This window comes from Piliocolobus tephrosceles, chromosome 16, assembly GCF_002776525.5.
Source record: "Piliocolobus tephrosceles isolate RC106 chromosome 16, ASM277652v3, whole genome shotgun sequence".
In the NCBI taxonomy this organism is placed as follows: Eukaryota; Metazoa; Chordata; class Mammalia; order Primates; family Cercopithecidae; genus Piliocolobus; species Piliocolobus tephrosceles.
This window is the reverse complement of record NC_045449.1, coordinates 51,399,530-51,426,685: the sequence shown is the minus strand read 5'-3', so window position 1 is coordinate 51,426,685 and position 27,156 is coordinate 51,399,530. Positions and strand designations below refer to the sequence as shown.

Genomic DNA, 27,156 nt, shown 5'->3' with positions numbered 1-27,156 from the left:
TGGAGTGCAGTGGCACGATCTCAGCTCATTGCAACCTCTGCCTCCCAGGTTCAAGTGATTCTCCTGCTTCAGCCTCCCAAGTAGCTGGAATTACAGGCATCCACCATCACACCTGGCTAATTTTTTTTTTTTTTTTTTGAGACGGAGTCTTGCTCTGTCACCCGAGCTGGAGTGCAGTGGCCGGATCTCAGCTCACTGCAAGCTCTGCCTCCCGGGTTTACGCCATTCTCCTGCCTCAGCCTCCGGAGTAGCTGGGACTACAGGCGCCCGCCACCTCGCCCGGCTAGTTTTTTGTATTTTATAGTAGAGATGGGGTTTCACCGTGTTAGCCAGGATGGTCTCAATCTCCTGACCTCGTGATCCGCCCGTCTTGGCCTCCCAAAGTGCTGGGATTACAGGCTTGAGCCACCGCGCCCAGCCTAATTTTTGTATTTTTAATAGAGACGGTGTTTCACCATGTTGGCCAGGCTGGTTTCAAACTCCTGACCTCAGGTGATCCACCTACCTCGGCCTCCCAAAGTGCTAGGATTACAGGTGTGAGCCACTGCACCTGGCCCTTCCTTCTTTCTTTCCTTACTCTTTTTTTTTTTTGGACAAGGCCTCACCCTGTCACCCAGGCTGGAGTATAGTGGCACGATCATGGCTCACTGCAGCCACTACCTCCCCATGCTCAGGTGATTCTCCCAACTCAGCCTCCTGAGTAGCTAGGACTGACGGCAGGCACAGGCTACCAAGCCCGGGTAATTTTTGTAATTTTTTTGTAGAGACTGGGTTTTGGCATGTTGCCCCAGCTGGAAATCTTCATTTTCTTTTTTTTTTTTTGAGACGGAGTCTCGCTCTGCCGCCCAGGCTGGAGTGCAGTGGCCAGATCTCAGCTCACTGTAAGCTCCGCCTCCCGGGTTCACGCCATTCTCCTGCCTCAGCCTCCCGAGTGACTGGGACTACAGGCACCCGCCACATCGCCCGGCTAGTTTTTTGTATTTTTTAGTAGAGACGGGGTTTCACCATGTTAGCCAGGATGGTCTTGATCTCCTGACCTCGTGATCCGCCCGTCTCGGCTTCCCAAAGTGCTGGGATTACAGGCTTGAGCCACCGCGCCCGGCCTCTTCATTTTCAAATACATGGAGAAACCTAAGCTCACTATTTCAAAAAGCAAAATAGGAAAGAAGGAAAATGAATGCCAAAAAGGAATGGAAGAGGGATTGCAATTTAAAACCATTATTTTGGCTGGGTACGGTGGCTCATGCCTGTAATACTAGCACTTTGGGAGGCTGAGGCAGGCGGATCACTTGAGGCCAGTAGTTTCAGACCATGCTGGCCAACATGGTGAAACCTTGTATCTACTAAAAATACAAAAAGTGGCTGGGCATGGTGATGTAATGTCAGCTACTCAGGAGACTGAGGCACGAGAATCGTTTGAACCTGGGAAGTGGAGGCTGCAGTGAACTGAGATCGTGCCACTATACTCCAGCTTGGGTGACAGAGCGAGACTCCGTCTCAAAAAAAAAAATCCATGTGCGTGAGATATTATAATCATGAGCTTATTGTGGTATATGTGTGGTAATGGGTTAAATTTTGCTGTTTTCTTTTCCGTGCTGATGATTTTTTTGTCTTTTCTTTGAGATGGAGTCTCGCTCTGTCACCAGGCTGGAGTGCAGTGGCACTGTCTCGGTTCACTGCAACCTCCACCTCCTAGGTTCAATCAATTCTCCTGCCTCAGCCTCCCAAGTAACTGGGAATACAGGCACCCGCCAGCATGCCTAGCTAATTTTTTGTATTTTCAGTAGAGATGAGGTTTCACTATGCTGGCCAGGCTGGTCTCAATCTCTTGACCTCATGATCCACCTGCCTCAACCTTCCAAAGTGCTAAGATTACAGATGTCAGCCACCTGGCCTTTTTTTTTTTTGAGATGGAGTCTTGCTCTGTCACTCAGGCTGGAGTGCAGTGGTGCGATCTCGGCTTACCATAAGCTCCACCTCCCAGGTTCACACCTTTCTCCTGCCTCAGCCTCCCCAGTAGCTGGGACCACAGGCGTCTGCCACCATGCCGGGCTAATTTTTTGTAGTTTTAGAAGAGACGGGGTTTCACCGTGTTAGCCAGGATGGTCTTGATCTCCTGACGTTATGATCTGCCCGCCTTGGCCTCCCAAAGTGCTGGCTGAGATGACAGGCATGAGCACCCAGGCTTTTTTTTCTTTTTTTGAGACAGAGTTTTGCTGTTGTTGCCCAAGCTGAAGTGCAATGGCACAATCTCAGCTCACTGCAACATCCGCCTCCCAGGTTCAAGTGATTCTCCTGCCTCAGCCTCCCAAGTAGCTGGGAATACAGGTATGCACCACCACACCTGGCTAATTTCTTCTTTTTTTTTTTTGAGACAGAGTCTCGCTCTGTTGCCCAGGCTGGAGAGCAGTGGCATGATCTCGGCTCACTCTAGCCTCTGCCTCCCAGGTTCAAGCGATTCTCTTGCCTCAGCCTCCCAAGTAGCTGGGATTGCAGACATGCACCACCATGCCCAGCTAATTTTTGTATTTTTAGCAGAGACGGGGTTTCACCATGTTGGCCCGGCTGGTCTTGAACTCCTGACCTCAGATGATCCACCCTCCTCGGCCTCCCAAAGTGCTACGATTCCAGGTGTGAGCCATCGTGACTCTACTAAATTTTTGTATTTAGTAGAGACAGGGTTTCACAATGTTGGTCAGGATGGTCTCGAACTCCTGACCTCAGGTGATCTACCTGCCTTGGCCTCCAAAAGTGCTGGGATTATAGGCATGAGGCCCACATGATTTCTTTGTTTTTTTTTTTTTTTCAGATATAGACTGTTGTTCTGTTGCTCAGGCTGGATTTCAGTGGCACAATCATAGCTCACTATAGTCTTGAACTCCTGGGCTCATGTGATTCTCCTACCTCAGCTGGGACTACAAGCATCTGCCACTATAGCCAGTTTATTTTCTATTAATGTATTTATTTATTTGTTTTTTGAGAACGAGTTTTGCTCTCGTTGCCCAGGCTGGAGTGCAATGGTGCAATCTTGGCTCATTGCAACTTCTGCCTCCCGGGTTCAAGCAATTCTCCTGCCTCAGCCTCCAGAGTAGCTGAGATTACAGGCATGCGCCACCACGCCCAGCTAATTTTGTATTTTTAGTAGAGACGGGGTTTCTCCGTGTTGGTCAGGCTGGTCTCGAACTCCCAACCTCAGGTGATCCGCCCGCCTCGGCCTTTCTTAGAGTCCCAAAGTGTTGGAATTATAGGCATGAGCCACTGCACGTGGCCTGATCATTTCTTTTTGTTTTTCTTTTTTTTGAAACAGATTCTCACTCTGTTGCCCAGGCTGGAGTACGGGGGTGCAATCTCAGTAGCTCACTCTAGCCTTGATCTCCTGGGCTCAAGTGATCCTCCCGCCTAAGCTTCTCGAGTAGCCCAAACTGCAGGCACGCACCACCATGCCCGGATGACGTTTTTTATTTTTAATAGAGATGAAGTCTCACTATATTACCCAGGCTTGTATCAAACTCCTGAGCTCAGGCTATCCTCTCAGCTTGGCCAAAGTGCTGGGATTACAGACATAAGCCACTGCACCCAGCCTCTTTTCCTTTAAACAATGACAAAAACAATATTAAAAGAAAATTTTGAAAACTAGAGATAGGATCTGACTGTGTTGGCCAAGCTAATCTCAAACTCCTGGCCTCTTAGCAACCCTCCCGCCTTGGCCTCCCAAAGCCAGGCATGATGGCGGGCATCTGTAATCCCAGCTACTCAGGAGGCTGAGGCAGGAGAATCACTTGTACCCAGGAGGCAGAGGCTGCAGTGAGCTGAGATTGCGCCACTGTACTGCAGCCTGGGCAACAGAGTGAGACTCTGTCTCAAAAGAAAGCATTATGGAAAAATATAATTTAATAAAGTAAAGGGCCTCTTCCCAAATGGCATCAAGTATTATAGAGACCTGTCTTAGACATACAAAAATAGTAGGAGAAACCTTGAAGTCTTCCTGATTCCGGGGGGAAATCCTACTGAGGGTTTCAGGGTCTAACTTGCCGCACTAACTTAATAGAACCACTGTCTGTTCTCTTTTGAAAAGCTGGACATCTGTTCTGCTGTTGTGTCTTGCCATTCTCCTGAAGAACAGAGGCACACTGTAATACCCAACACTTCCCCTTGCATTCTGTGAGGTAGGTAAAGTATATTACAATACATACTTCTTTAAAACATTGAACCTTAATTCAAATACCAAAAAAGGGAGGATTTGCATTGCTATTTCCATATGTCTTGCTGCTGACTTGGAGATGAGATTATACTGCTGTCATATCCTACTTTTAATGCTAGGCATGTGGTAGATTTAGACAATTTGGCAGTATGGTTTTGTAACATGGGTGGGTCTTACCATGAAACCCTTGGATGCAAACTTGGTTCTTGCTGACCACTTTTCTTACTCAAAGTAAAGAGAAGACTTGCATATCTTGAAGTAATCCAAGTTCCTAGTCACTGTGGGAGGACTTCTTGAGTGGTAAATTAAAAACAAGATACCACAGGAGGACAGAGGCTAAGCTTTTTGATAATTGGACCAGAAATTGCTGATGTGAAATTTTGTTGTTTTTTTGTTTGTTTGTTGTTTTTGTTTTTGTTTTGAGATGAAGTCTTGCTCTGTTGTCCAGGCTGGAGTGCAGTGGTGTGATCTCGGCTCACTGCAACCTCTGCCTCCCAGGTTCAAGCCATTCTCCTGCCTCAGCCTCCTGAGTAGCTGGGATTACAGGCGCGTGCCACCACACCTGGCTAATTTTTGTATTTTTAGTAGAGACAGGGTTTCAGCATCTTGGCCAGGCTGGTCTTGAACTCCTGACCTCGTGATCCACCCGCCTTGTCCTCCCAAAGTGCTGGGATTACAGGCATGAACCACTGCACCAGGCCATTTTTTTGGGGGGGGGATGGAGTCTTACTTTGTCACCCAGGCTGGAGTGCAGTTGCGCGATCTTGGCTCACTGTAACTTCAGCCTCCCAGGTTCAAGCAATTCTCGTGTCTCAGCTTCCCACGTAGCTGGGATTACAGGCACATGCCACCATGCCTGGCTAATTTTGTTGTTGTTGTTTTGTTTTGTTTTGTTTTGTATTTTTAGTAGAGATGGGGTTTCTCTATGTTAGCCAGGCTGGTCTCTAACTCCTGACCTCAGAAGATCTGCCCACCTTGGCCTCCCAAAGTGCTGGGATTACAGGCATGAGCCACCATGCCTGGACTTGTTTTTTGTTTTTTTTGTTGTTTTGCTTTTTGAGACAAGGTGTCACTCTGTCACCCAGGCTGAAGTGCAGTGGTGTGGTCACGGCTCACTACAGCCTTGACCTCCTGGGCTTAAGCAGTCCTCCCACATCAGCCTCCTGAGTAGCTGGGACTATAGGCACTCGCCAACACACCTGGCTAATTTTTGTATTTTCTGTAGAGATGGGGTTTCACCATGTTGCCCAAGGTGATCTCAAATCCCTGGGCTAAAGTAGTGCTCCCACCTCGGCCTCCAAAAGTGTTGGGATTACAGGCATGAGCCACTGCCTCTTTTTTTTAAATTGAAACTTTTTGTTGAACTCACACATTTGGGTTCTTTAAATTTATGTTTTTATGAGTAAATTTAATGGGAATGAAAGCATAATTGATCTTTTTGTTTTTTTTTGTATTTGAGGAGTGCTTCATTTCCAGGCAATAAAATGCTAGTTCTCATCTCTGTCTCTCTTAGAATACAGCAAGATGGAAATACCAAATCCCCCTACCTCCAAATGTATCACTTACTGGAAAAGAAAAGTGAAATCTGAATACATGCGACTTCGACAACTTAAACGGCTTCAGGCAAATATGGGTGCAAAGGTAAAAAAATAATTCCCAAGTGAAAGTTTATGTATTTCAATATACTGATCCAATGTAAAGAGGTTGGAATTTTTTTTTTAACTTTCGTTTTGAAATCTTAACAGGGCCAGGCGCAATGGCTAACACCTGTAATCTCAGCACTTTGGGAGGCTGAGGCAGGTGGATCACCTGAGGTCAGGACTTCGAGACCAGCCTGTCCTACCTGGTGAAACCCCATCTCTACTAAAAGTACAAAAATCAGCCAGGCGTGGTGTCGTGCGCCTGTAATCCCAGCTACTTGGGAGACTGAGGCAGGAGAATTGCTTGAACCCAGGAGGTGGAGGTTGCAGTGAGCCGAGATGGTGCCACTGCACTCCTGCCTGGGTGACAGAGCAAGACTCTATCTCAAAAAAAAAAACAAAAGGCCAGGCACGGTGACTCATGCCTGTAATTCCAGCGCTTTGGGAGGCTGAGTCGGGTAGATCACTTAAGGCCAGGAGTTTGAAACCAGCCTGGCCAACATGGTGAAACACCGTCTCTACCGAAAATACAAAAATTAGCCAGGTGTGGTGGTCTGTGCCTGTAATCCCAGCTACTTGGGAGGCCGAGGTAGGAGAATCGCTTGAACCTGGGAGGCGGAGGTTGTGGTGAGCTGACATCACACTACTACAATCCAGCCTGGGCGACAACAGAGCAAGACTCTGTCTCAAAAAAAATAATAATGTATTTATTAATTAATTAACAATATATCTTAATCTTTTCCATGGCTTTGCTAGGCTTTGTATGTGGCAAATTTTGCAAAGGTTCAAGAAAAAACCCAGATCCTCAATGAAGAATGGAAGAAGCTTCGTGTCCAACCTGTTCAGTCGATGAAGCCTGTGAGTGGACACCCTTTTCTCAAAAAGGTACTTTTGGGAGTTTAAGCTCAGTCTTCCTCTCTTCCTTGGGCTTAAAGCTTTTTCCTATATTTGTGACTTTTTAGAGAGTGAATAAGTAAGACAAGGTATGGTGGCTCACACAAGTATTCCCAGCTATTTGGGAGGCTGAGGTGGGAAGATCGCTTGAGGTGAGGAGTTTGAGACCAGCCTGGGCAACATAGACTGTGTCTCTACAATTTTTGTAAGAAAATTAGCCAGATGTGGTGGTGCACACCTGTAGTCCCAGCTACTTGGGAGGCTGAGGTGGAAGGATTGCTTGAGCCCAGAAGTTCAAGGCTGAAATAAACTATGATTTCACCACAACACTCCAGTCTGGGTGACAGAGAAAGACCCTATGTCTAAAAAAACAAAAAGGAAAGAAAGGAAATAAATAAATAAGGTTAAGGTTAATAGATACAGTTATTTTAGTCAACTTTGAATTATTAAGATAGTAAATCTGTAGCTTCAAGAATAATCTTGGGGGCCGGGCGCAGTGGCTCACACCTGTAATCTCAGCACTTTGTGAGGCTGAGGCAGATGGATCCACTTGAGGCCAGGAGTTCAAGACCAACCTGGCCAACACAGCAAAACACCGTCTCTACTAAAAATACGAAAGTTAACTGAGTGTGGTGGTGCATGCTTATAATCCCAGCTATTTGGGGGGCTGAGGCCTGAGAACCTCTTGAACCTAGGAGGCAGAAGTTGCAGTGAGCCAAGATCACACCACTGCACTCCAGTCTGGGTGAAAGACTGAGATTCTCTCTCAAAAAAAAATAATAAATAATAAATAAATAAAAGAATGTTCTAGTTAAGAAATTTTGGCTGGATGCGGTGGCTCACACCTATAATCCCAGCATTTTGGGAGGCCGAGGCGGGTGGATCACCTGAGGTCAGGAGTTTGAGACCTGGCTGGCCAACATGGTGAAACCCCATCTCTACTAATAGTACAAAAAAATTAGCCAGGCATGGTGGCGCACTTCTGTAATCCCAGCTACTAGGGAGGCTGAGGCAGGAGAATCACTTGAACCTGGGAGGTGGAGGTTGCAGTGAGCTGAGATGGCACCGTCACACTCCAGCCAGGGCGACGAGAGCAAAATACCATCTCCGAAAAAAAAGAAACTTTATGAAAATAAATTATTATCATTATTATTATTTAGAGACAAGATCTCACTGTGTCACCCAGACTGGAGTGCAGTTTCATTATCATAGCTCACTGTAACCTCCAACACCTGGAAAATGGGTAATATTTTTGAAATATAAAAAGTAAATATTATCCAGGTATGGTAGTGTATGCCTATAATCCCAGCTACTTGGGATGCTGAGGTGGGAGAATCACTTGAACCCAAGAGTTCAAGGCTGCAGTGAGCTATGATCTCCAGCCTGGGTGACAGAGTGAGACTCTGTCTCTTAAAAAAAAAAAAAAAAAAGCAGAAGCTGGGCACAGTGGCTCATGCCTGTAATCCCAGCACTTTGAGAGGCTGAGGCGGATGGATCACCTGAGGTCAGGAGTTCAAGACCAGCCTGGCCAACATGGTGAAACCTTGTCTCTACTAAAAATATAAAAATTAGCTGAGCATGGTAGCATGCACCTATAATCCCAGCTACTTGGGAGGCTGAGGTAGAATTGCTTGTACCCAGGAGGTGGAGGCTGCAGTGAGCCAAGATTATGCCACTGCACTCCAGCCTGGGCGACAGAGTGAGACCCTGCCTCAAAACAAAAAACAAAAAGCAGATAGTGTATTGAGAGCAAATATCTTTCCTGAATCAGAATGTTACTATAATTTCTATACCACTTTGCTTCTCCATGTACTATCCCTATCACCTATGCAGCTAAGTTGATGTCCACTGTCTTAAAGTTTAGGTCTTCAGAAAACTTCTTCATCTCTCAGGACTTTCACAGGCTCTTTATTGTTATGTACAACCCAAGTAGACCAACAGTTTGAGTTGAAGTAAACATCAGTTGAGTATGGGAAGTACTATGCTGAACTCTGTAGAGGACACAAAGGTGAATAAGAGTCCCTGCTTTTGGCCGGGCGTAGTGGCTCACACCTGTAATCCCAGCACTTTGGGAGGCCAAGTCAGGATGATTGCTTGAGTCTAGGAGTTGGAAACCAACGTGGGCAATATTTAGTGAGACCCTGTCTCTACAAAAACAAATAAATAAATAAAATTAGCTGGCTAACTGGATGTAGTAGCACATGCCTGTGATCCCAGCTGCTTGGGAGGCTGAGGTCGGAGGATGGCTTTAGCTTGGGAGGCAGAGGCTGCAGTGAGCTGTGATTGCACAACTGCTCTCAGCCTGGGCAACAGAGTGAGATCCTCTCTCAAAAAAAAAAAAAAAAGAGTGTCTGCTTTCCACAGGTTTGCAGTCTAGGGATTCCTTTTGCAAGATGATGTTACAAAACTCTCAATTTATTAATTTGTTTTTAAAATTTTTTTTTGTTTGAGATGGAGTCTCGCTCTGTCGCCATGCTGGAGTGTAATGACGTGATCTCGGCTCACTGCAACCTCCACCTCCCAGGTTCAAGCGATTCTCCTGCCTCAGCCTCCCGAGTAGCTGGGACTACAGGCGTGTGCCACCACGCCCAGCTAATTTTTTTTTTTTTTTTTTTGAGACGGAGTCTCGCTCTGTTGCCCAGGCTGGAGTGCAGTGGTGCGATCTCCACTCACTGCAAGCTCCGCCTCCCAGATTCACGCCATTCTCCTGCCTCAGCCTCCCGTGTAGCTGGGACTACAGGTGCCCGCCACCATGCCCGGCTAATTTTTGTATTTTTAGTAGAGATGGGGTTTCACTGTGTTAGCCAGGATGGTCTCGATCTCCTGACCTTGTGATCTGCCCGTCTCGGCCTCCGAAAGTGCTGGGATTACAGGCGTGAGCCACTGCGCCCGGCCTAATTTTTGTATTTTTAGTAGAGACTGGGTTTCACCATGTTGGCCAGGATAGTCTTAATCTCCTGACCTCGTGATCCACCTGCCTCAGTCTCCCAACGTGCTAGGATTACAGGCATGAGCCACCACGTCTGGCCCAATTTTTTATAATTTTAAATGTCATCTGAATATTCTTAGTTTAACTTATTAGTTTGTAAGAACTAGAGGCTACTAAAATCACTTTTTTCTTTTTTTTTTTTTCCTTGAGACAGAGTCTCGCTCTGTCGCCCAGGCTAGAGTGCAGTGGCTCGCTCAACCTCCGCCTCCCAGGTTCAGGTGATTCTCATGCTTCAGCCTCCCAAGTAGCTGGGATTACAGGCGTGTACCACCATGCTCATCTAATTTTTGGATTATGTTTTTGTAGAGATGGGGTTTCACCATGTTGGCCTGGCTGGTCTCAAACTGACTTCAAGTGATCCGCCTGTCTTGGCCTCCCGAAGTGCTGGGATTACTGGCATGAGCCACTATGCCCAGCCAATTTTGGAAGGAAATTACATTTCTTTCTTGGGTTATATGCCCGTCTTTCCCTCTCCATGTCATTGCTTATATTTCAGTGTACCATAGAGAGCATTTTCCCGGGATTTGCAAGCCAACATATGTTAATGAGGTCACTGAACACAGTTGCATTGGTTCCCATCATGTATTCCTGGTCCCCTCTCCAGCAGAACTTTATGGTATGTATTGAAAGCACTGTGGTGGTTATTTAAACTTTGTGATTATCTGATGTTGATATGCCAGAGCTCCTCTTAGGGTAAAGATTGTCCAGTACTTAACAAAGCTAGGACATGCAGGGCAGAACAAGGTTGTAATTAACTTATTCTAAACAATATATATTGCAAGTTATTCTAACTTGTCAGATTTTATGCTCTCTGATGTGTGCTTTGGAATTGATGCTGGTTCTTTTTTAAATGAATAAGATTGGGCAAGACTTCAATTTTCTCTTAGTACTTGGGCCCAATATTATGCACAGTTAAATGCAGTCTAAATCAGACTCTTGAGGCTTGAGCAGGTTGTATGCTCCCTGTTGATGGAGTAATTCTTTCTGAATTCTCTAAATGCAAGATGCTACAAAAACAGCTGAGACAACAGACATGTGCACAGTCCTTTCATCTGGGCCTTTGTGCTGAGTCCTATTAGGATTATTTGTGGTTTTGATAATCATTCCTCTCTAAATAATGCCATTGCTTATCTTCTGCCTGGTGACAGATAGCCGTACTACTGGTTGGAATGAGGTGGAGGTTTATAGAAGGGAATCATCTCTTAGAATAAAACTTCAGAATAATTTTACTTGCTACTTGGGGATTTTAGAATGACTGTATTCTCTGCTGAGCACCTCACTCCCCCAAAATTATTTACTATTGTTTACTGCCAAAAAATATCCATAGCCTAGGCTGCAGTTGACCTTAGGTTCCCACTGAGTGTGACTGGCATGAGTTGTAATTATAATTTTTTTTATTATTGGAGAATCTTAGTCCGTTTTATAAAATACTCATGTCTTATGGTTACCCAGTTTATTTTGTAGTTAAATTGCACATCATAATCTTAGAAGCCTTCATTTTTATTTATCCATCTATCTCTCTACTTATGAAAACAATTAGCAACTTTTTTTTTTTTGAGACGGAGTCTAACTCTGTTGCCAGGCTGGAGTACAGTGGCATGATCTCAGCTTACTGCAACCTCCTCCTCCCAGGTTCAAACGATTCTCTTGCCTCAGCCTCCCTAGTAGCTGGGACTACAGGCGCACGCCACCATGCCCAGCTAATTTTTTGTATTTTAGTAGAGACAGGGTTTCACCATATTGGCCAGAATGGTCTCGATCTCCTGACCTCGTGATCCGCCTGCCTCAGCCTCCCAAAGTGCTGGGATTACAGGCATGAGCCACCACGCTTGGCCCCATTTGAGGTTTTTTTGGCAAAACAAAATGGCCAGTGTTTAAAATGCAGGAAACTCTGGGACAAAGGCATTTTTCAGGAGACTCAAGCAGCAAACGAAGTTCAGCAGAGATTCCACTAAATAGGAAAGAGGAGATGCATGATGGCTTTATGGAATGAATCACATCTGGTTTGATTTCAGGTAGAAGATGAGACGGTTTTGTGCAATATTCCCTACATGGGAGATGAAGTGAAAGAAGAAGATGAGACTTTTATTGAGGAGCTGATCAATAACTATGATGGGAAAGTCCATGGTGAAGAAGGTAGCAGTACTGAAGTCTTTGGGAGAAAATTTTGTTAGAATCAGGCCTCTTGTTTGGTACCTCATCATCTCGCCATCTTGCTTTTATCTTCTGCCCCATGGGGCACACACTGAAGAATATTTCAATATCATCACATGACTGGGAGTTAATTTTTTTTTTTTTTTTTTTGAGACGGAGTTTTACTTTAGTTGCCAAGGCTGGAGTGCAGTGGCGTAATCTCGGCTCACTGCAATCTCTGCTTCCTGGTTTCAAGCAATTTTCCTGCCTCAGCCTCCCAAGCAGCTGGGACTACAGGTGTCTGCCACCATGCCCAGCTGATTTTTGTATTTTTAGTAGAGATGGGGTTTCCCCATGTTGGTCAGGCTGGTCTCGAACTCCTGACCTCAGGTGATCCACCCACCTTGGCCTCCCAAAGTGCTGGGATCACAGGCATGAGCCACCATGCCTGGCCCAATTTTTGTATTTTTATTTTTTTTAGAGACAGGATCTTACTCGGTCACCCAGGCTGGAATGCAGTGGCACAATCATAGCTTATTGTAGCCTCAACCTCCTGGGCTTAAGTGATTTTCCCGCTTCAGCCTCCTGGGGGGCTGGGACTACAGGTGCACTCCACCACATCTGGCTTTTGTTTTGTTTTGTTTTGAGACAGAGTCTTGCTCTGTCACCCAAACTGGAGTGCAGTGGTGTACTCTCGGCTCACTGCAAGCTCTGCCTCCCAGGTTCACGCCATTCTCCTGCCTTAGCCTCCTGAGGTAGCTGGGACTACAGGTCCCCACCACCACGCCCGGCTAATTTTTTTGTATTTTTAGTAGAGACGGGGTTTCACCTTGTGAACCAGGATGGTCTGTATCTTCTGACCTCATGATCCACCCACCTCGGCCTCCCAAAGTGATGGGATTACAGGCGTGAGCCACCACGCCCAGCCCTGGCTTATTTTTAAAATTTTTTTGTAGAGATAGAGTCTCACCACATTGCCCAGGCCGGTCTTAAACTCCTGGCCTCAAGTAATTCTCCCACGTTGGCCTCCCAAAGTTCTGAGATTACAAGAGTGAGCCAACATGCCTGGTCCAAAATACCCTAGTTATTTCTTTTTTTCTATCTTTCTTTTTTTTTTTTTTTTTATTACCCTAGTTATTTCTGATTCAAGCAGCAGAAACAGAAATAAAAATTATTTAAAGTACCCTCGTTAAATTTTAAAAGGAGTTGGAACATAAAAGGATTATGTAGTAATCAGTGGCTGGAGAGAAAGTTTATTGTATAAATAAGTTTAATCTTAGGACTTAGTTTTCCATAAGTACATCCAAGATCATTTTGTTCTTTATTTCTCTTTCTCTGAGAATGGCAATGAGCCTCTCTGTCATACTTCTTTGATCCAGGCATCCCCTGGATGGTTTTAGTAATCTGAATTTCCTAAAAGCAAGTGTTTGGATTTAGTTGTAATTCTAGAAAAGTCCCTATCAATTTGTAAACCAACAGCCCCACCTGCTCTTTTGACAATTGTAGGCACTGTTGTGATGCTGTTGAACTACATTATTTGTCCACAGTGCCTCCTAGTGTTCAAAGACCTCCTAAATTGTAGTACATCTCCATAAAATACAATTTTAGGAAAAATTGCTGTATTTTGATTTAGAGACGTCATTACCGACTCATCAGCAGCAAAGCCAAGAGAATTTTCATTTTATTATTTTTTCTCTGCCCTACCAGAGATTGTTTGGACAAACTTTCATGAGATTTTGAACCAGAAATTCAGTTGACTTGTGACTGAGGAAGTGAAGTTCTTCAGTAAGAATAAAGCCTATGGCCGGGCACAGTGGGTCACGCCTGTAATCCCAGCACTTTGGGAGGCCGAGGCAGGCAGATCACCTGAGGTCAGGAGTTCGCGACCAGCCTGACATGGAGAAACCGTCTTTACTAAAATACAAAATTAGCTGGGGTGGTGGCACATGCCTGTAATCCCAGATACTTGCGAGGCTGAGGCAGGGGAGTCACTTGAACCCAGGAGGTGGAGGTTGCAGTGAGCCGAGATCGCCCCTCCAGCCTGGGCAACAAGAGCAAAACTCCATCTTAAAAAAAAAAAAAAAAAAAAAAAAGAATAAAGCCTATAGCTATATTCATACTCTAGCCAGCTGCCCACTCCATGTGTAGTAGCCAGTCAAATGATTGTAATTTCCAGATCTCCCATGTGAAAATGTACACAATGTGACTTATCTGGGCCTCTAGAGTGAGCACAAGAAAACCTGCCTAGGAGGACTAATGGAATGTGAAGTCACCACTGCTCATCCTTGGAATCCTCATGTTTCAGAGATGATCCCTGGATCCGTCCTGATTAGTGATGCTGTTTTTCTGGAGTTGGTCGATGCCTTGAATCAGTACTCAGATGAGGAGGAGGATGGGCACAATGACACCTCAGATGGAAAGCAGGATGACAGCAAAGAAGATCTGCCAGTAACAAGAAAGAGAAAGCGACATGCTATTGAAGGTACATAGCACTGGCTCCCTTATTCCGTTTTTAAAGTGACAGGGATAGGGAAGAAGGAAGAACTGGAAAGGTTTGTGGCCTATTAAAGGCTGTTGGTGCTTCTTGTTGGTTCACTTAAAAGGAGAACATGATCATTAACTGATAGCTTCAGATAGCTGTGACTTAGGTGAAGAAGAAAGTAGAAGAACTGACAGAATAATCATTGCTATTCATTTCTAATTATATGTGTTATGTGAAATTGGGATCATGCCAATTTATGTATATGTATATATCAAATTGTATATCCCTTTTTATTTAATCTTGTGAGTACTTTTCCATGTCACTGTTTACTTAATTTAAAATTTAATACCTTAATTATATTATATGTTATTTAATTATACACTATGTCCAGGGACATAGTGTATTCTCTTTTATTATATCATAATTATAATATCAGTCTAGTTCTTCAGCATCCACTTTATGACAGGATTCTTCTGTGTTCAGGTCTCTCCATGAACACTCTTTTCACCTCCAAATTCTTATTTTTATTTTTAAAATCTATTATTTATTATTTTTTTGAGACAGAGTCTTGCTCTGTCACCCAAGGTGGAGTGCAGTGGTGCAATCTTGGCTCACGTCAGCCTCCGCCGCCCTGGTTCAAGCGATTATTGTGTGTCAGCCTTCCAAGTAGCTGGGACTACAGGCACGTGCCACCATACCCGGCTAAGTTTTGTATTTTTAGTAGAGTTGAGGTTTCACCATGTTGGCCAGGCTGGTCTCAAACTCCTGGCCTCAAGTGATCTGCCCCCTTGTACTGCCCTTCCCAAAGTACTGACTGGGATTACAGGCGTGAGCCACCTCACATCCAGATTCTAATTGGGACGGTGGATTTTGTGGTTAGTATGTAGACTACTCTAACTTCCTTATTTACTGGTAGCCTATATCAGATAAGTTCAGATAGCACTGATGTTTATGTATCTCCAAACAATCAGTGGTTAGGTAACAAAGCAGCTCTAATCAAAATGCTGCGACAAAAGGAAAAAAGATCGCACAGATTTGTTTGCATGTTCTGATAATCGCACTCAGGAGCTTTTTGTCATTTTCAATTCAGGCAACAAAAAGAGTTCCAAGAAACAGTTCCCAAATGACATGATCTTCAGTGCAATTGCCTCAATGTTCCCTGAGAATGGTGTCCCAGATGACATGAAGGAGAGGTAGGGAAAGTTGTCCCACTTAGGCTTTATACAGAGTGCTCGGGGCAAAACCTTTATTCCCTCCTAATTTTTGGTTAGTAAAAAGCTTTGTTTATGGTAAGGGCATTATGATTTGCCTGCACTTGGATTATTTTTGCTTACTCAATTACCTCTGAATGCCCCCCTTACTATATTAAGGGTCATCATATACTGGCTTTTGAGTGGGTTTGGGCAGAGAACTTTTACTCTGCCATTTTTCTGGAGAGTTACTCCAGCACCATCTTATCAAATCCTTCCCTCCCCTTACTTTCCAACATTTGCCCAACCCAGCATAATTACAATGGTGTACCCACTTTAGTTATCTACCATTCTCTTATCAACTAGACCTATAAAAAACACCCACCCTCCCTTGGCAGACCGTAGGTGGGCTACTGTCAGTACCCAATCTGTATTTCCTCAGTGGAGGCGGTCCCTTGGAGGAACTCTTATCTCTCTTTTCTTAAATAGGTATCGAGAGCTAACAGAGATGTCAGACCCCAATGCACTTCCCCCTCAGTGCACACCCAACATCGATGGCCCCAATGCCAAGTCTGTGCAGCGGGAGCAATCTCTGCACTCCTTCCACACACTTTTTTGCCGGCGCTGCTTTAAATACGACTGCTTCCTTCACCGTGAGTGGGGCTATTCTGTTTGAAATGCTCTCCTCTCTTCCTTCCCCAGCCACTATTTCCTTCTCTTTGTTCTGGTTTCTCGTCTAGAGTTCCTGGCTTCTGTTCTGACGTTTTACAGAGGGCCAGTTCTGTTTTCCCTTGTTCAATTATAGTGCAACATGCTCTGCATGATCGAGACAGACTCACCAGCAATATATCTATCCCTCAGGACCTCCTAGCTTTGAAAGCATTGTGTTGGCGTCAGAAATGACTGAATTTTGTGCACCCTGATAGTAGCTGTTTATATTAAATTCTAACTCCTACAATAGCTCTCTAATTCAATTTTGTTTTTCCCCATCTTGTCAAGTGGATAGACCACTGGCAACAAGACAGTTTTTGTTTTCCAGCTTTTCATGCCACCCCTAATGTATATAAACGCAAGAATAAAGAAATCAAGATTGAACCAGAACCATGTGGCACAGACTGCTTCCTTTTGCTGGTACGTTCTTAAGCTGTTCTGGCATTATTAACTTCATTGAAGATTGAGCAGGAAATGGTCCTTAGGCTTTCTGCCTCTGGGAACACAAGCCACGTGAGCCAGTACGTAGCACTCTGGGGGTCATATAGCACGAATAAAACATGGTTTTTGCTCTTAAGGAGCTCCCCAGTTACTGTGGGACCGCTCTTAAGGAACTCCCCGGACATGGTAGGACTATAAAAGTCTGATGGAGTGCAGATTCAAAAATCATTAAAGGCTTGCCTGCGCTAAATATCATCTGCTTAGATTTCAGAGCCTAAAACTGTATTGTTAGAATTGGAGCAAAGTGTGTGTCGGGGGGGTGCGTACACTCTCTAGTTTCTTTGCTGTCTTCTTATAAACACATATAACTATGAGAAGAATAGCACGAGATGATGCTGATGTCTTGTTGTGATTGACCAGATGGACCCTTCCCCGATGGACAGACCCTATGAAGCAGCATAAATAGCCTGGCATACCTGTGGGGAGGCAATATACTGAGAGCTAGAAGGAAATAGATCAACTGGACTTGCCAAAGACACAGTTTGGCTTTTTACACAATAGGATGAGCCTAGGCAATGAGTAAAATACCTTGATAAAATTTCTGCTACCTATTAAAATTATACAGCCAGCCAAGTGCTTTGGGAACTATGTTTAGTGGGATAATAGATGGAAAGATGGTAGAGAATGCTGTTGGGCACACATGTGGAAAATGGGCCGTACAGTAAAAGCAAAAGAATAGACGTTATTGGGTTTATTTTTTTCCTAATGTGTATTGACTCCTTCCTATGTGCCAAATACCATAGTAGGCCCTTAACATACCTTATCTTATTCTCATCCTGTAACAGTGTCATGAGGTAGAGGAAACTATGGATTACAGAAGTTATATATTTTGCCTAAAGTTTGTTGATAAGTCAGTCGTATGGCAGTTATGAAATTCAAGCCAGGGTCTAACTCCACAGGTCATGCTTTTAAAATTACTCCATGTTTTTCAGCCAGGCGTGGTAGTGCACGCCTGTAATTCCAGCACTTTGGGAGGCTGAGGGGGGTGGATCACCTGAGGTCGGGAGTTTGAGACCAGCCTGGTCAACATAGTAAAACCCTGTCTCTACTAAAAATACAAAGTTAGCCAGGCGTGGTGACACATGCCTATAGTCCCAGTTACTTGGGAGGCTGAGACAGGAGAATTGCTTGAACCCAGGAGGTGGAGGCTGCAGTGAGCCGAATCATGCCACTGCACTCCAGCCTGGGTGAAATGGTGAGATTCCATCTCAAAAAATAATAAAATGAAATTACTCCATGCTTTAAAAAAATATATACCATGTTATGTCAACATACCAGCATTTATATAAGTCAAAAGGGCATTGCCCTTCTCACAGGAGTCACCCTGATACCCTGTACATGTATTACAAAGATGCTGCCAATGCCTGAAATGTATGCACGTTTAACTTACAGAGATATGTATGCACAGTTTTTCTTTTATTGCGTTTTAGGTTTGAGTTCATATTAAATATAATGCTGGACTATTTTCCCCCAACTGTTTATTAAGAACATTTTCAATCATGCAAAGTTGAAAGATACCTTCTTCCTGGATTTGATAACATTTTTTTCTATATCTCCTTTCTCCATATATTTGTGTATGTATAGCTTTTGCTGAACCATTTGACAATAAGTTGCAGACATTGTGATGCTCATTTGGTAAATGTTTCAGCATAAAGACATTCTCTTATATAACCACATTATTACACCTAGGACAATTAACAAAAATTGTATAATATCCTTTACTACCCATTCTATTAATATATTTCAGCTGTACTAAGAATAGCTAATTTTGTGTTTTGTTTTGTTTTGTTTCCAAACCAGGATCATCCAGTCAGGCACCATATTTGGTTATTATTATTATTATTATTATTTTTGAGACAGAGTTTCGTTCTTGTTGCCCAGGCTGGAGTGCAATGGTGCAATCTCGGCTCACCGCAACCTCTGCCTCCCGGGTTCAAATGATTCTCCTGCCTCAGCCTCCCAAGTAGCTGGGATTACAAGCATGCACCACCATACCCAGCTAATTTTTGTGTTTTTAGTAGAGACAGGGTTTCTCCATGTTGGTCAGGCTGGTCTTGAACTCCCGACCTCAGGTGATCAGCCTGCCGGGCCTCCCAAAGTGCTGGGATTACAGGTGTAATAAGGCCTCCAGCCTTATTATGTCTTTTTACTCGTTTTTAATGTCAAATAATTCTGTCACTTTTTAAATCTTTTTAAAAGTTCCAGGCTGGTTGTCTTGTAGGATGACCCACACCCTGGATTTATCTGTTGTTTTTTCACAATGTCATTTCTTTGTTCTTCTGTCTCCTCTTCCTTATAACCTAGCAATTAGGTCTGGAAACTTGATTTTATTTATGTTAAAATGTTTGGCCATTATATGAAAATGGTGGCTCATGCCTGTAATCCCAGCAATTTGGGGGGCTGAGGCAGGTGGATAGCTTGAGCCCAGGAGTTCGAGAACAGCCTGGGCAACATGGCAAAACCCCATCTCTACAAAAAATACAAAAATTAGCTGGGCTTGGTGGTGTGCGCCTATAATCCCAGCTACTTGGGAGGCTGAGGTGGGAGGATCACTTGAGCCTAGAAGGTCAAGACTGCAGTGAGCTGAGATCATGCTACTGTACTTACTTGCCTGGGTGACAGAGCAAGACTCTGTCTAAAAAAAAAAAAAAAAAAAAAAAAAATATATATATATATATATATGTTTAAAATAGTATAAGTGATACTGTATACTTCACACACACCATAGGCACATAATATCAGGCTCAGTTAATTTCAAAACTTCTCTTTTGGATTTCCTTTAGGCCCTACTGTATATTATTCCAAATTCCAAATATCCTCAATGATGGTTAACCTGTTTTTTTTTTTTTCATTTTATTACTCAAAAAAAGCTTCATTTTTAAATTGAGTTTTCTGACTCTGTGCCTTCAACACTTCCACAACAATTTTCTGCTCCTCAATAAGGAGCGCACACTTGCTCCTGTACCAATACATTCAGCACACATGAATACACCACAGGCCCTGCTGATGTGCTTTTTTGTTTTGGACAATCTCATAGGAACTTTAGGTCTCATAGCACAAACCCCCCAAAGTCTGCTGGGCACACTCCACATGCAGATTTCAGTGCTTTCCCAACCCTCTTGGTATAAAGGTAATCAGTTCTATTACCAGGGGCTCAGGAGAGCCTAGTTTTGTTAAAGGCTGTATTGTAGAAAAGCCTACATGTATGTCAAATGCTGGACCATTCTGAGTGTCTCTAGACAATGTCCCTGGAAGATAAACCTTTATTTTGTAGAAATAGATTTAGTTTTCAGAAACAGCTAGGAAGTCTTTGAAAACCAAGTCTGATGAGAATATATTGATGATCTAGCTGAGTGATAATTATTTCATTTTTTTAAAAAGGGGGTGATAGCTGTAAAATGATGAAACAATGTTCTTCTGAGTTTCATACACAGATTTAGGAGGAAGTTTCAAAATTAAGTAGTAAGATTGTACAGATTAAGCATTACACATTTTATTAAGGAAACAGAGAAAGTGTGGTAGAATGGAAAGAATAGTGGCCTAGGGAGACAAGGAGCCCTGATTCCTCTACCCCTCTGGAACTATTACTGCATACTCTCAAGCTAGTTTTTTCCCCTCTCTGAATCTCATTTCTTCATCCATAGGAGAATGTGTTCTCAAATTCCAAACAACTAACACGCAAGTTAATTTTAGATACAACTCACAGGAAAATTGAAGACACAGATGCATAGATTATATCTTTTTTAAGATTATAGGACATTAGCTGGGCATGGGGGCATGTGCGTGTGGGCCTAGTTACTTGAGAGGCTGAGGCAAGGGAATCACTTGAGCCCAGGAATTCGAGGCTGCAGTGAGTCATGAACAGGCCACTGCACTCCAGCCTGGGCAACAGAGAGGGACCCTGTCTCACACACGCACAAAAAAAGATTATAGGACAACTCTTTTGTGAAAAAATATGTTTTTAAGTTTTGTTAATCAGCTCTCTCATTGTTACATGATCATACGTATTATATGGTACAGAGAAAGAGAAAAGACACTATTACTGTATTTAAGCACAGATGTTGTAAAAATGAAGGTTTGTGATGATGAGATCAGCATGGTGACTCTGGGCCTGTTCCTATTTCCTGTCTGTAATATGTCCACTGCAGGAAGGAGCAAAGGAGTATGCCATGCTCCACAACCCCCGCTCCAAGTGCTCTGGTCGTCGCCGGAGAAGGCACCACATGGTCAGTGCTTCCTGCTCCAACGCCTCAGCCTCTGCTGTGGCTGAGACTAAAGAAGGAGACAGTGACAGGGACACAGGCAATGACTGGGCCTCCAGTTCTTCTGGTACGATGAACAGAAAATGAAGACTTTTTCTTTCCATGCAAGGACTCTGGTAAACCCAGGATCACTGCCTGACACTTAACTTTACTACCTCTTAAAAATTATAAATTCTTTCTACAAGTTTTGTAAACAGTAAAGATGGGGAATATTTTCTTTTCTTTCTTTCTTTTTTTTTTTTTTTTTTTTTTTTTAGGCAGTCTCTCGCTCTGTCGCCCAGGCTGGACCCTGTCTCTACTAAAAAATACAAAAATTAGCCAGGCGGGGTAGCTCACACCTGTAATCCCAGCACTTTAGGAGGCCGAGGCAGGAGGATCACCTGAGGCGCCATGTTGCCCAGGCTGGTCTTAAACTCCTAAGCTCAAGGAATCCACCTATCTCAGCCTCCCAAAATGCGGGGATTACAGGTGTGAGCCACCATGCCTGACCTAAAGATAGGGAATATTTTCATTCCTAACTATTATACTACCTTTTAAAGCAGAATGAAGTACTTCTGAGTTTGTGACAAACTACTGATGACAACTGCATTCTACCTTCTTCTGATTCTGTTATTTCTTTCCTTCTCAGAGGCTAACTCTCGCTGTCAGACTCCCACAAAACAGAAGGCTAGTCCAGCCCCACCTCAGCTCTGTGTAGTGGAAGCACCCTCGGAGCCTGTGGAATGGACTGGGGCTGAAGAATCTCTTTTTCGAGTCTTCCATGGCACCTACTTCAACAACTTCTGTTCAATAGCCAGGCTTCTAGGGACTAAGACGTGCAAGCAGGTACCATCTGAAAGAACAAATGGGCCCCTCCTTTCACATGTTGCTCTGTCCAGCCCTTTGCCATCTTATTAGGCTGTGTGTCTGGAGAGAAGTTGTCTTAAGTTCAGTCCCTGATGAGCCTGTGCATCTGTGAGTTTCCCAAACATGGTCCTTCTGCAAGTGCCAGGCCTAATGATGTTTGGGGACCCGCCTCCTCTTTGCTGAATGCTCATTTCTGTCTGGCCTCTATTTAATGCTTCTGGGTCCTGCACTCTTTTATTTCTGTTTTTTGGCTCCGGCCTCCTTTCTAAATGTGTACCCCTTTCTTAGAAGGGAATCCCAGGTCTTTCTGTGGCTCTTTTAGTGCATATACTGCTGCAGCTGCCGCTCCCTCCACCACTCCGCCAGCCTCCTCAGTCATTTTATTTTCCACATTTTCTATCACTAGATTCTCTTCATTTTATCTTTGAGACAGGGTTTCGTTCTGACACCCAGGCTGGAGTGCAGTGGCATGATCATAGCTCACTGCAACCTCTGCTTCCTGGGTTCAAGCAATCCTCTCCCCTCAGCCAACCAAGTAGCAGGCCACTATGCCTAGCTAATTTGGTTTTTTGTTGTTGTTGCTGTTGTTTTTTGAGACAGAATCTCGCTCTGTTGCCCAGGCGGGAGTGCAGTGGCATAATCTTGGCTTACTGCAACTTCCGCCTCCCAAGTTCAAGTGATTCTTCTGCCTCATCCTCCCAAGTAGCTGAGATTACAGGTGTCTGCCACCACACCCAGCTAATTTTTTTGTTGTTGTTTTATTTTTTTGAGATGGAGTCTTGGTCTGTTGCCCAGGCTGGAGTGCAGTGGCGCGATCTCAGCTCACTGCAGCCTCCACCTCCCAGATTCAAGTGATTCTCCTGCCACAGCCTCCCAAGTAGCTGTGATTACAGGCATGCACCACCACGCCTGGCTAATTTTGTATTTTTAGTAGAGACGGGGTTTCACCATGTTGGTCAGGCTACTCTCAAGCTCCTGACCTCAGGTGATCCACCCATCTCGGCATCCCAAAGTGTGGGGATTACAGGCGTAAGCCAACGTGCTTGGCCATTTTTGTATTTTTTTTTAGTAGAGATGGGGTTTCACCATGTTGGCCAGGCTGGTCTCAGACTCCTGACTTCAAGTGATTGACCCACCTCCGCCTCCCAAGCCCAGGTAATTCTTAAATTTTTTGTAGAGACGGGGTTTCACCACGTTGCCCAGGCTGATCTTGAACTTAGGCTCAAGCCATCCACCTGCCTCAGCCTTCCAAAGTGCTGGAATTAAGATGTGAGCCACCACTAGATTTTGGCCATCACTAGATTTTCTAATTATCACCACCAATAGCTGGGCCTGGACCTCACCCTTCTCACTCATACCATCACGAGAAACACAGTTGACAGCAGCCACTGATGCTCCGGAGACAGGAAAAGACCACAGTGAGAAGACAGACTGAAGAACAGGGACAGGGAGGCAGGTGTCAGGGCCAGCATGTCCAATAGGAAAGGAACCCCAGTGCTTTGGCTTCCTAGCTTCTGAGAGGAGACTCTGTGGCCTCTACTTCATGTTTCCTGTGCTGAGAACAATTAATAGAACCATGGACTGGGCGAGGTGGCTCATACCTAGAATTCTAGTGCTTTGAGAAGCCATGGTGGGAGGATCGCTTGAAGCCAGGATTTCAGGACCAGTGTGGGCAAACAAAGTGAGAAAGTGAGACCCTGTCTCTACAAAAAAAAAAAAAATAAGGCCATGTACCTGTAGTCCTAGTACTCAGGAGGCTGAGGTGGGAAGATGGCTTGAGCCCAGGAGTTCTAGACTACAGTGAGCTATGATGGCACCACTGCACTCTAACCTGGCCAAGAGTGTGAGACCCTCTCTCTAAAAAAAAAAAAAGAACCATGAGCTTAAGTGCCCTTTGCTTCATTTTGGAGCTCATACCTATTTCCCTGAGTCACAGGTTCTCAAAGTAACCATCTATGGATTTGTATGCAAAAATATTCTTGTCCGTATTTTCCTGAGAATATTTACAGTTTTCAAGGATCCCCACAAAGGGCCAATAGCCCCAACAAAGAAAAGGAAAAACTAAAAACCAGTGCTTTAAGAGAAAAAACTCATCCTATTGAAATGGCCAAAGCTCTGGCATATTTATACCAACAGAGGGAGCTAATATTTAGCCCAGTGAAACCATTCCTGTTCTGTCCTGTCTTGCCTTACATTCAGTTACACAAGGCACAGAATTGCCCTTCCTAAAAAGAAGATACTGTTGGTCACAATCAGCCCGCTCTTCTTCCCGTGGCTTGGTAGAAAGAGTAGGTGACAGCTTCTGGCCAGGGGTGGTGTTACTGTGCTCAGTATTTCTCCTTTCCTGAGTCAGGATAAATAATTAGGAATGAACTTCAGAGCCCGTGACCCAATCTCCCAATGGCACTCTGTCTCTCCCTGACTGACAAGAGGCTCAGTCAGCTGCCTAAGTTCCTCAGAACCCTCCCAAGACCAGCACCCAGTTGGGCCACTTACCTGACCCCCTTGCTCGAGGAGTGACAGGCCCTGTTGGATTTCTCTTCCAGGTGTTTCAGTTTGCAGTCAAAGAATCACTTATCCTGAAGCTGCCAACAGATGAGCTCATGAACCCCTCACAGAAGAAGAAAAGAAAGCACAGGCAAGGGTTGGACAAAGTGTTTTGTTTTACAGCCAGGCTGTTCCCTGTGCTCTGACCTCCCCTTGGAGTTCCCATCTGCCTCCCTCTTTAGCAACCGCACAGGCTGTGTAAGCCCATCAGTTTGGCATCACATGACTGAGAGCCAGCCTCCTGAGTGCTCCCCAAGGGTCTGTGACTTGGATCAGCCCTCTGCTTGTCCCCAGGTGCTGTGGACCATGACATAACTGGCTGTTTTTCTGTTTAAGCCTCTGGCCAATAGGACATGAGCTAGCCTCATGGCTCCACTCCAAAGCCATTTCTCCGTGTTGGTTTAGTTACCACCTTACCCATTTCTCAACTCTGACCAGAGTTTATTTATTTGTTTGGTTTGTGTTGTTTTTCTGAGTTACATAATAACACTGTCTTCTAGCTAGCCTTTACTTAGGTTAGAAGTTTTTTAAAAAAATTCTGTACCCTGGCTCTGTTCCCTAATGACTATCACCTATCAGAGGAAGGAGCTGACACCACTTCTAGATACAGAAGGAAATCTCTGTGACTCCTCCCTTTCAGTTCTTTGGGAGAAGATTCCTGAAAGGCCTTCCCACCTCCCCATCTTGAAACTCCCCCATATGGCCACCTCCACAAAGACAAAGGGAGAGATGGGGAGACAAACAATAGCTTTATGATAGACCGCTAGGCTTGGGCTTTCTTTTGTTTCTGTGTTGTGTTCTTTTATGTTATTTGCTCGTTTGGGAGGGGTTGTGTTTAAGTTTAAATCTTGCAGCACAGGCCAGCTGGATTTAGGATGGACTCTTGCTTCTGTGTACCAAAGTCGTCTTGTTGAGGGGTTTGGGAAGATACTCCCCAGTCATCAAACACAGTCCCTCAGAGCAAGTCACGTTATTTACCTGCATTTACAGAGCTCCCTAGAGCCGTAACTGAGACCTATCCTTCCTGTCTTTTTCAGATTGTGGGCTGCACACTGCAGGAAGATTCAGCTGAAGAAAGGTAAGTTCTACCAGGGCATTCTTCAGCAGTTCAGCCTTACCCTGTGGTCATCACCCTACCCCACCTCCAGCTGCACTTGTTGACCCTGTGCCACTTCCGCAGATTGCAGAATTCTCTGCAGCAACTGAGAACAGCTCAGCCTCTCACTGCAACTGAGAAGACCTCTTAGGAGGTAGCATTAGGGGCCTTGTGATCAGTGATTTTTCTTTTTTTTTTTGAGATGGAGCCTTGCTGTGTCACCCAAGCTGGAGTGCAGTGGCACAATCTCGGCTCACTGCAACCTCCGCCTCCCAGGTTCAAGCAATTCTCCTGCCTCAGCTTCCCGAGTAGCTGGGATTACAGGCATGTACCACCACTCCCGGCTAATTTTTGTATTTTTAGTAGAGATGGGGTTTCACCATGTTGGCCAGGCTGGTCTCAAACTCCTGGCCTCAAATGATCCATCTGCCTTGGCCTCGCTGGGATTACAGGCATGTGCCATTGTGCCTGGCCAGTCTGTGACTTTTCTAGTGTGTCATTTGCTACGTTCCAGACCTCATTTAATGTTTAGAATAGCTTCCCTATCACCTGTCAAAGGAAGGAGCTGACACCACTTCTAGATACTTCTCTGCAGCATCTCCACATCCTCCCCACAAAGCAGACCACCCCATTGCAGCTTATGAATAACAGTCATCCCTGTCTTCTCACTTCAGGTGTTAAATGTGTGTCCAAGGAGATTGTTAGGACAAGCCTCCTCTGAATCAGGGCAGCTGGACACTTGGGAGGGAAGATAGCTGGAGCGTATGGTCACAGCAGCATCTTCCTCTGTTCTCTCTCCTAGATAACTCTTCCACACAAGTGTACAACTACCAACCCTGTGACCACCCAGACCGCCCCTGTGACAGCACCTGCCCCTGCATCATGACTCAGAATTTCTGTGAGAAGTTCTGCCAGTGCAACCCAGACTGTAAGTGTGCTGCGTCTTCCCTATAATCTACCAAAACAGTCGGCACCAGTGTGCCCTAGGCTTGCCCCGTTCCTGTGCCCTTTACTACTTATGAGCCTTCTGATATTCTCTTTGCTGTGTTTTAGGAATTCTACAAATGAAATAAGTGCCTGAGATCTGGAAGAGTCATTTCTGGAAAACGTTTAGGTTCATGATTGTAAAAGCAGCAATTACACAGAAATCAGATACTTTCCCAACTTTGTCTTCTAGGGGAGAATTAAGAAATGGGGGGTGCAGCAGGCACAGCCACTCACGCCTGTAATCCCAGCACTTTGGGTGAGCAGATCACCTGAGGTCAGGAGTTCAAGACCAGCCTGGCCAACGTGGCAAAACCCCATCTCTACTAAAAATAAAATAAATTAGGCCAGGCGTGGTGGCTCTTGCCTGTAATCCCAGCACTTTGGGCGGGCGGATCACTTGAGATCAGGAGTCAAGACCAGCCTGGCCAACATGGCGAAACCCCGTCTCTATTGAAAATACAAAAATTAGCCAAAATTAGCCAGACATGGTGGTGTATGCCTGTAGTCCCAGCTACTTGGGAGGCTGAGGCACAAGAATCGCTTGAACCCAGGGGGCAGAGGCTGCAGTGAGCCAAGATTGTGCCACTGCACTCCAGCCTGGGCAACAGGATAAGACTCTGTCTCAAAAAGAAAAGAAATGTGGGATTCTTTTTTTTTTTTTTAAGTTACAGCCCCAG

The 27,156-nt window shown here is 44.7% G+C and overlaps 1 protein-coding gene across 6 annotated transcripts in view; it reads left to right on the top strand.

Annotated features, from left to right (window-relative positions):
* Positions 1–27,156, top strand: part of EZH1 (enhancer of zeste 1 polycomb repressive complex 2 subunit) — a 53,112-nt gene that overhangs the window by 11,191 nt on the left and 14,765 nt on the right. For 5 of the 6 annotated variants that reach the window (XR_002729973.3, XR_002729974.1, XM_023204045.3 and 2 more), the window contains exons 2-15: positions 4,076–4,166; positions 5,715–5,842; positions 6,598–6,726; positions 10,221–10,340; positions 11,740–11,860; positions 14,163–14,339; positions 15,430–15,532; positions 16,019–16,182; positions 16,569–16,660; positions 20,890–21,070; positions 21,632–21,828; positions 24,396–24,487; positions 25,434–25,474; positions 26,295–26,420. Coding sequence is in view for 4 of the 6 variants with exons in the window: in XM_023204045.3 (XP_023059813.1) it covers positions 5,726–5,842; positions 6,598–6,726; positions 10,221–10,340; positions 11,740–11,860; positions 14,163–14,339; positions 15,430–15,532; positions 16,019–16,182; positions 16,569–16,660; positions 20,890–21,070; positions 21,632–21,828; positions 24,396–24,487; positions 25,434–25,474; positions 26,295–26,420 (1,660 nt within the window). In the remaining 2 variants the exon portion in view is untranslated. The remainder of the gene's footprint in view (positions 1–4,075; positions 4,167–5,714; positions 5,843–6,597; positions 6,727–10,220; positions 10,341–11,739; positions 11,861–14,162; positions 14,340–15,429; positions 15,533–16,018; positions 16,183–16,568; positions 16,661–20,889; positions 21,071–21,631; positions 21,829–24,395; positions 24,488–25,433; positions 25,475–26,294; positions 26,421–27,156) is intronic. The other variant, XM_023204046.2, reaches the window with a different exon arrangement.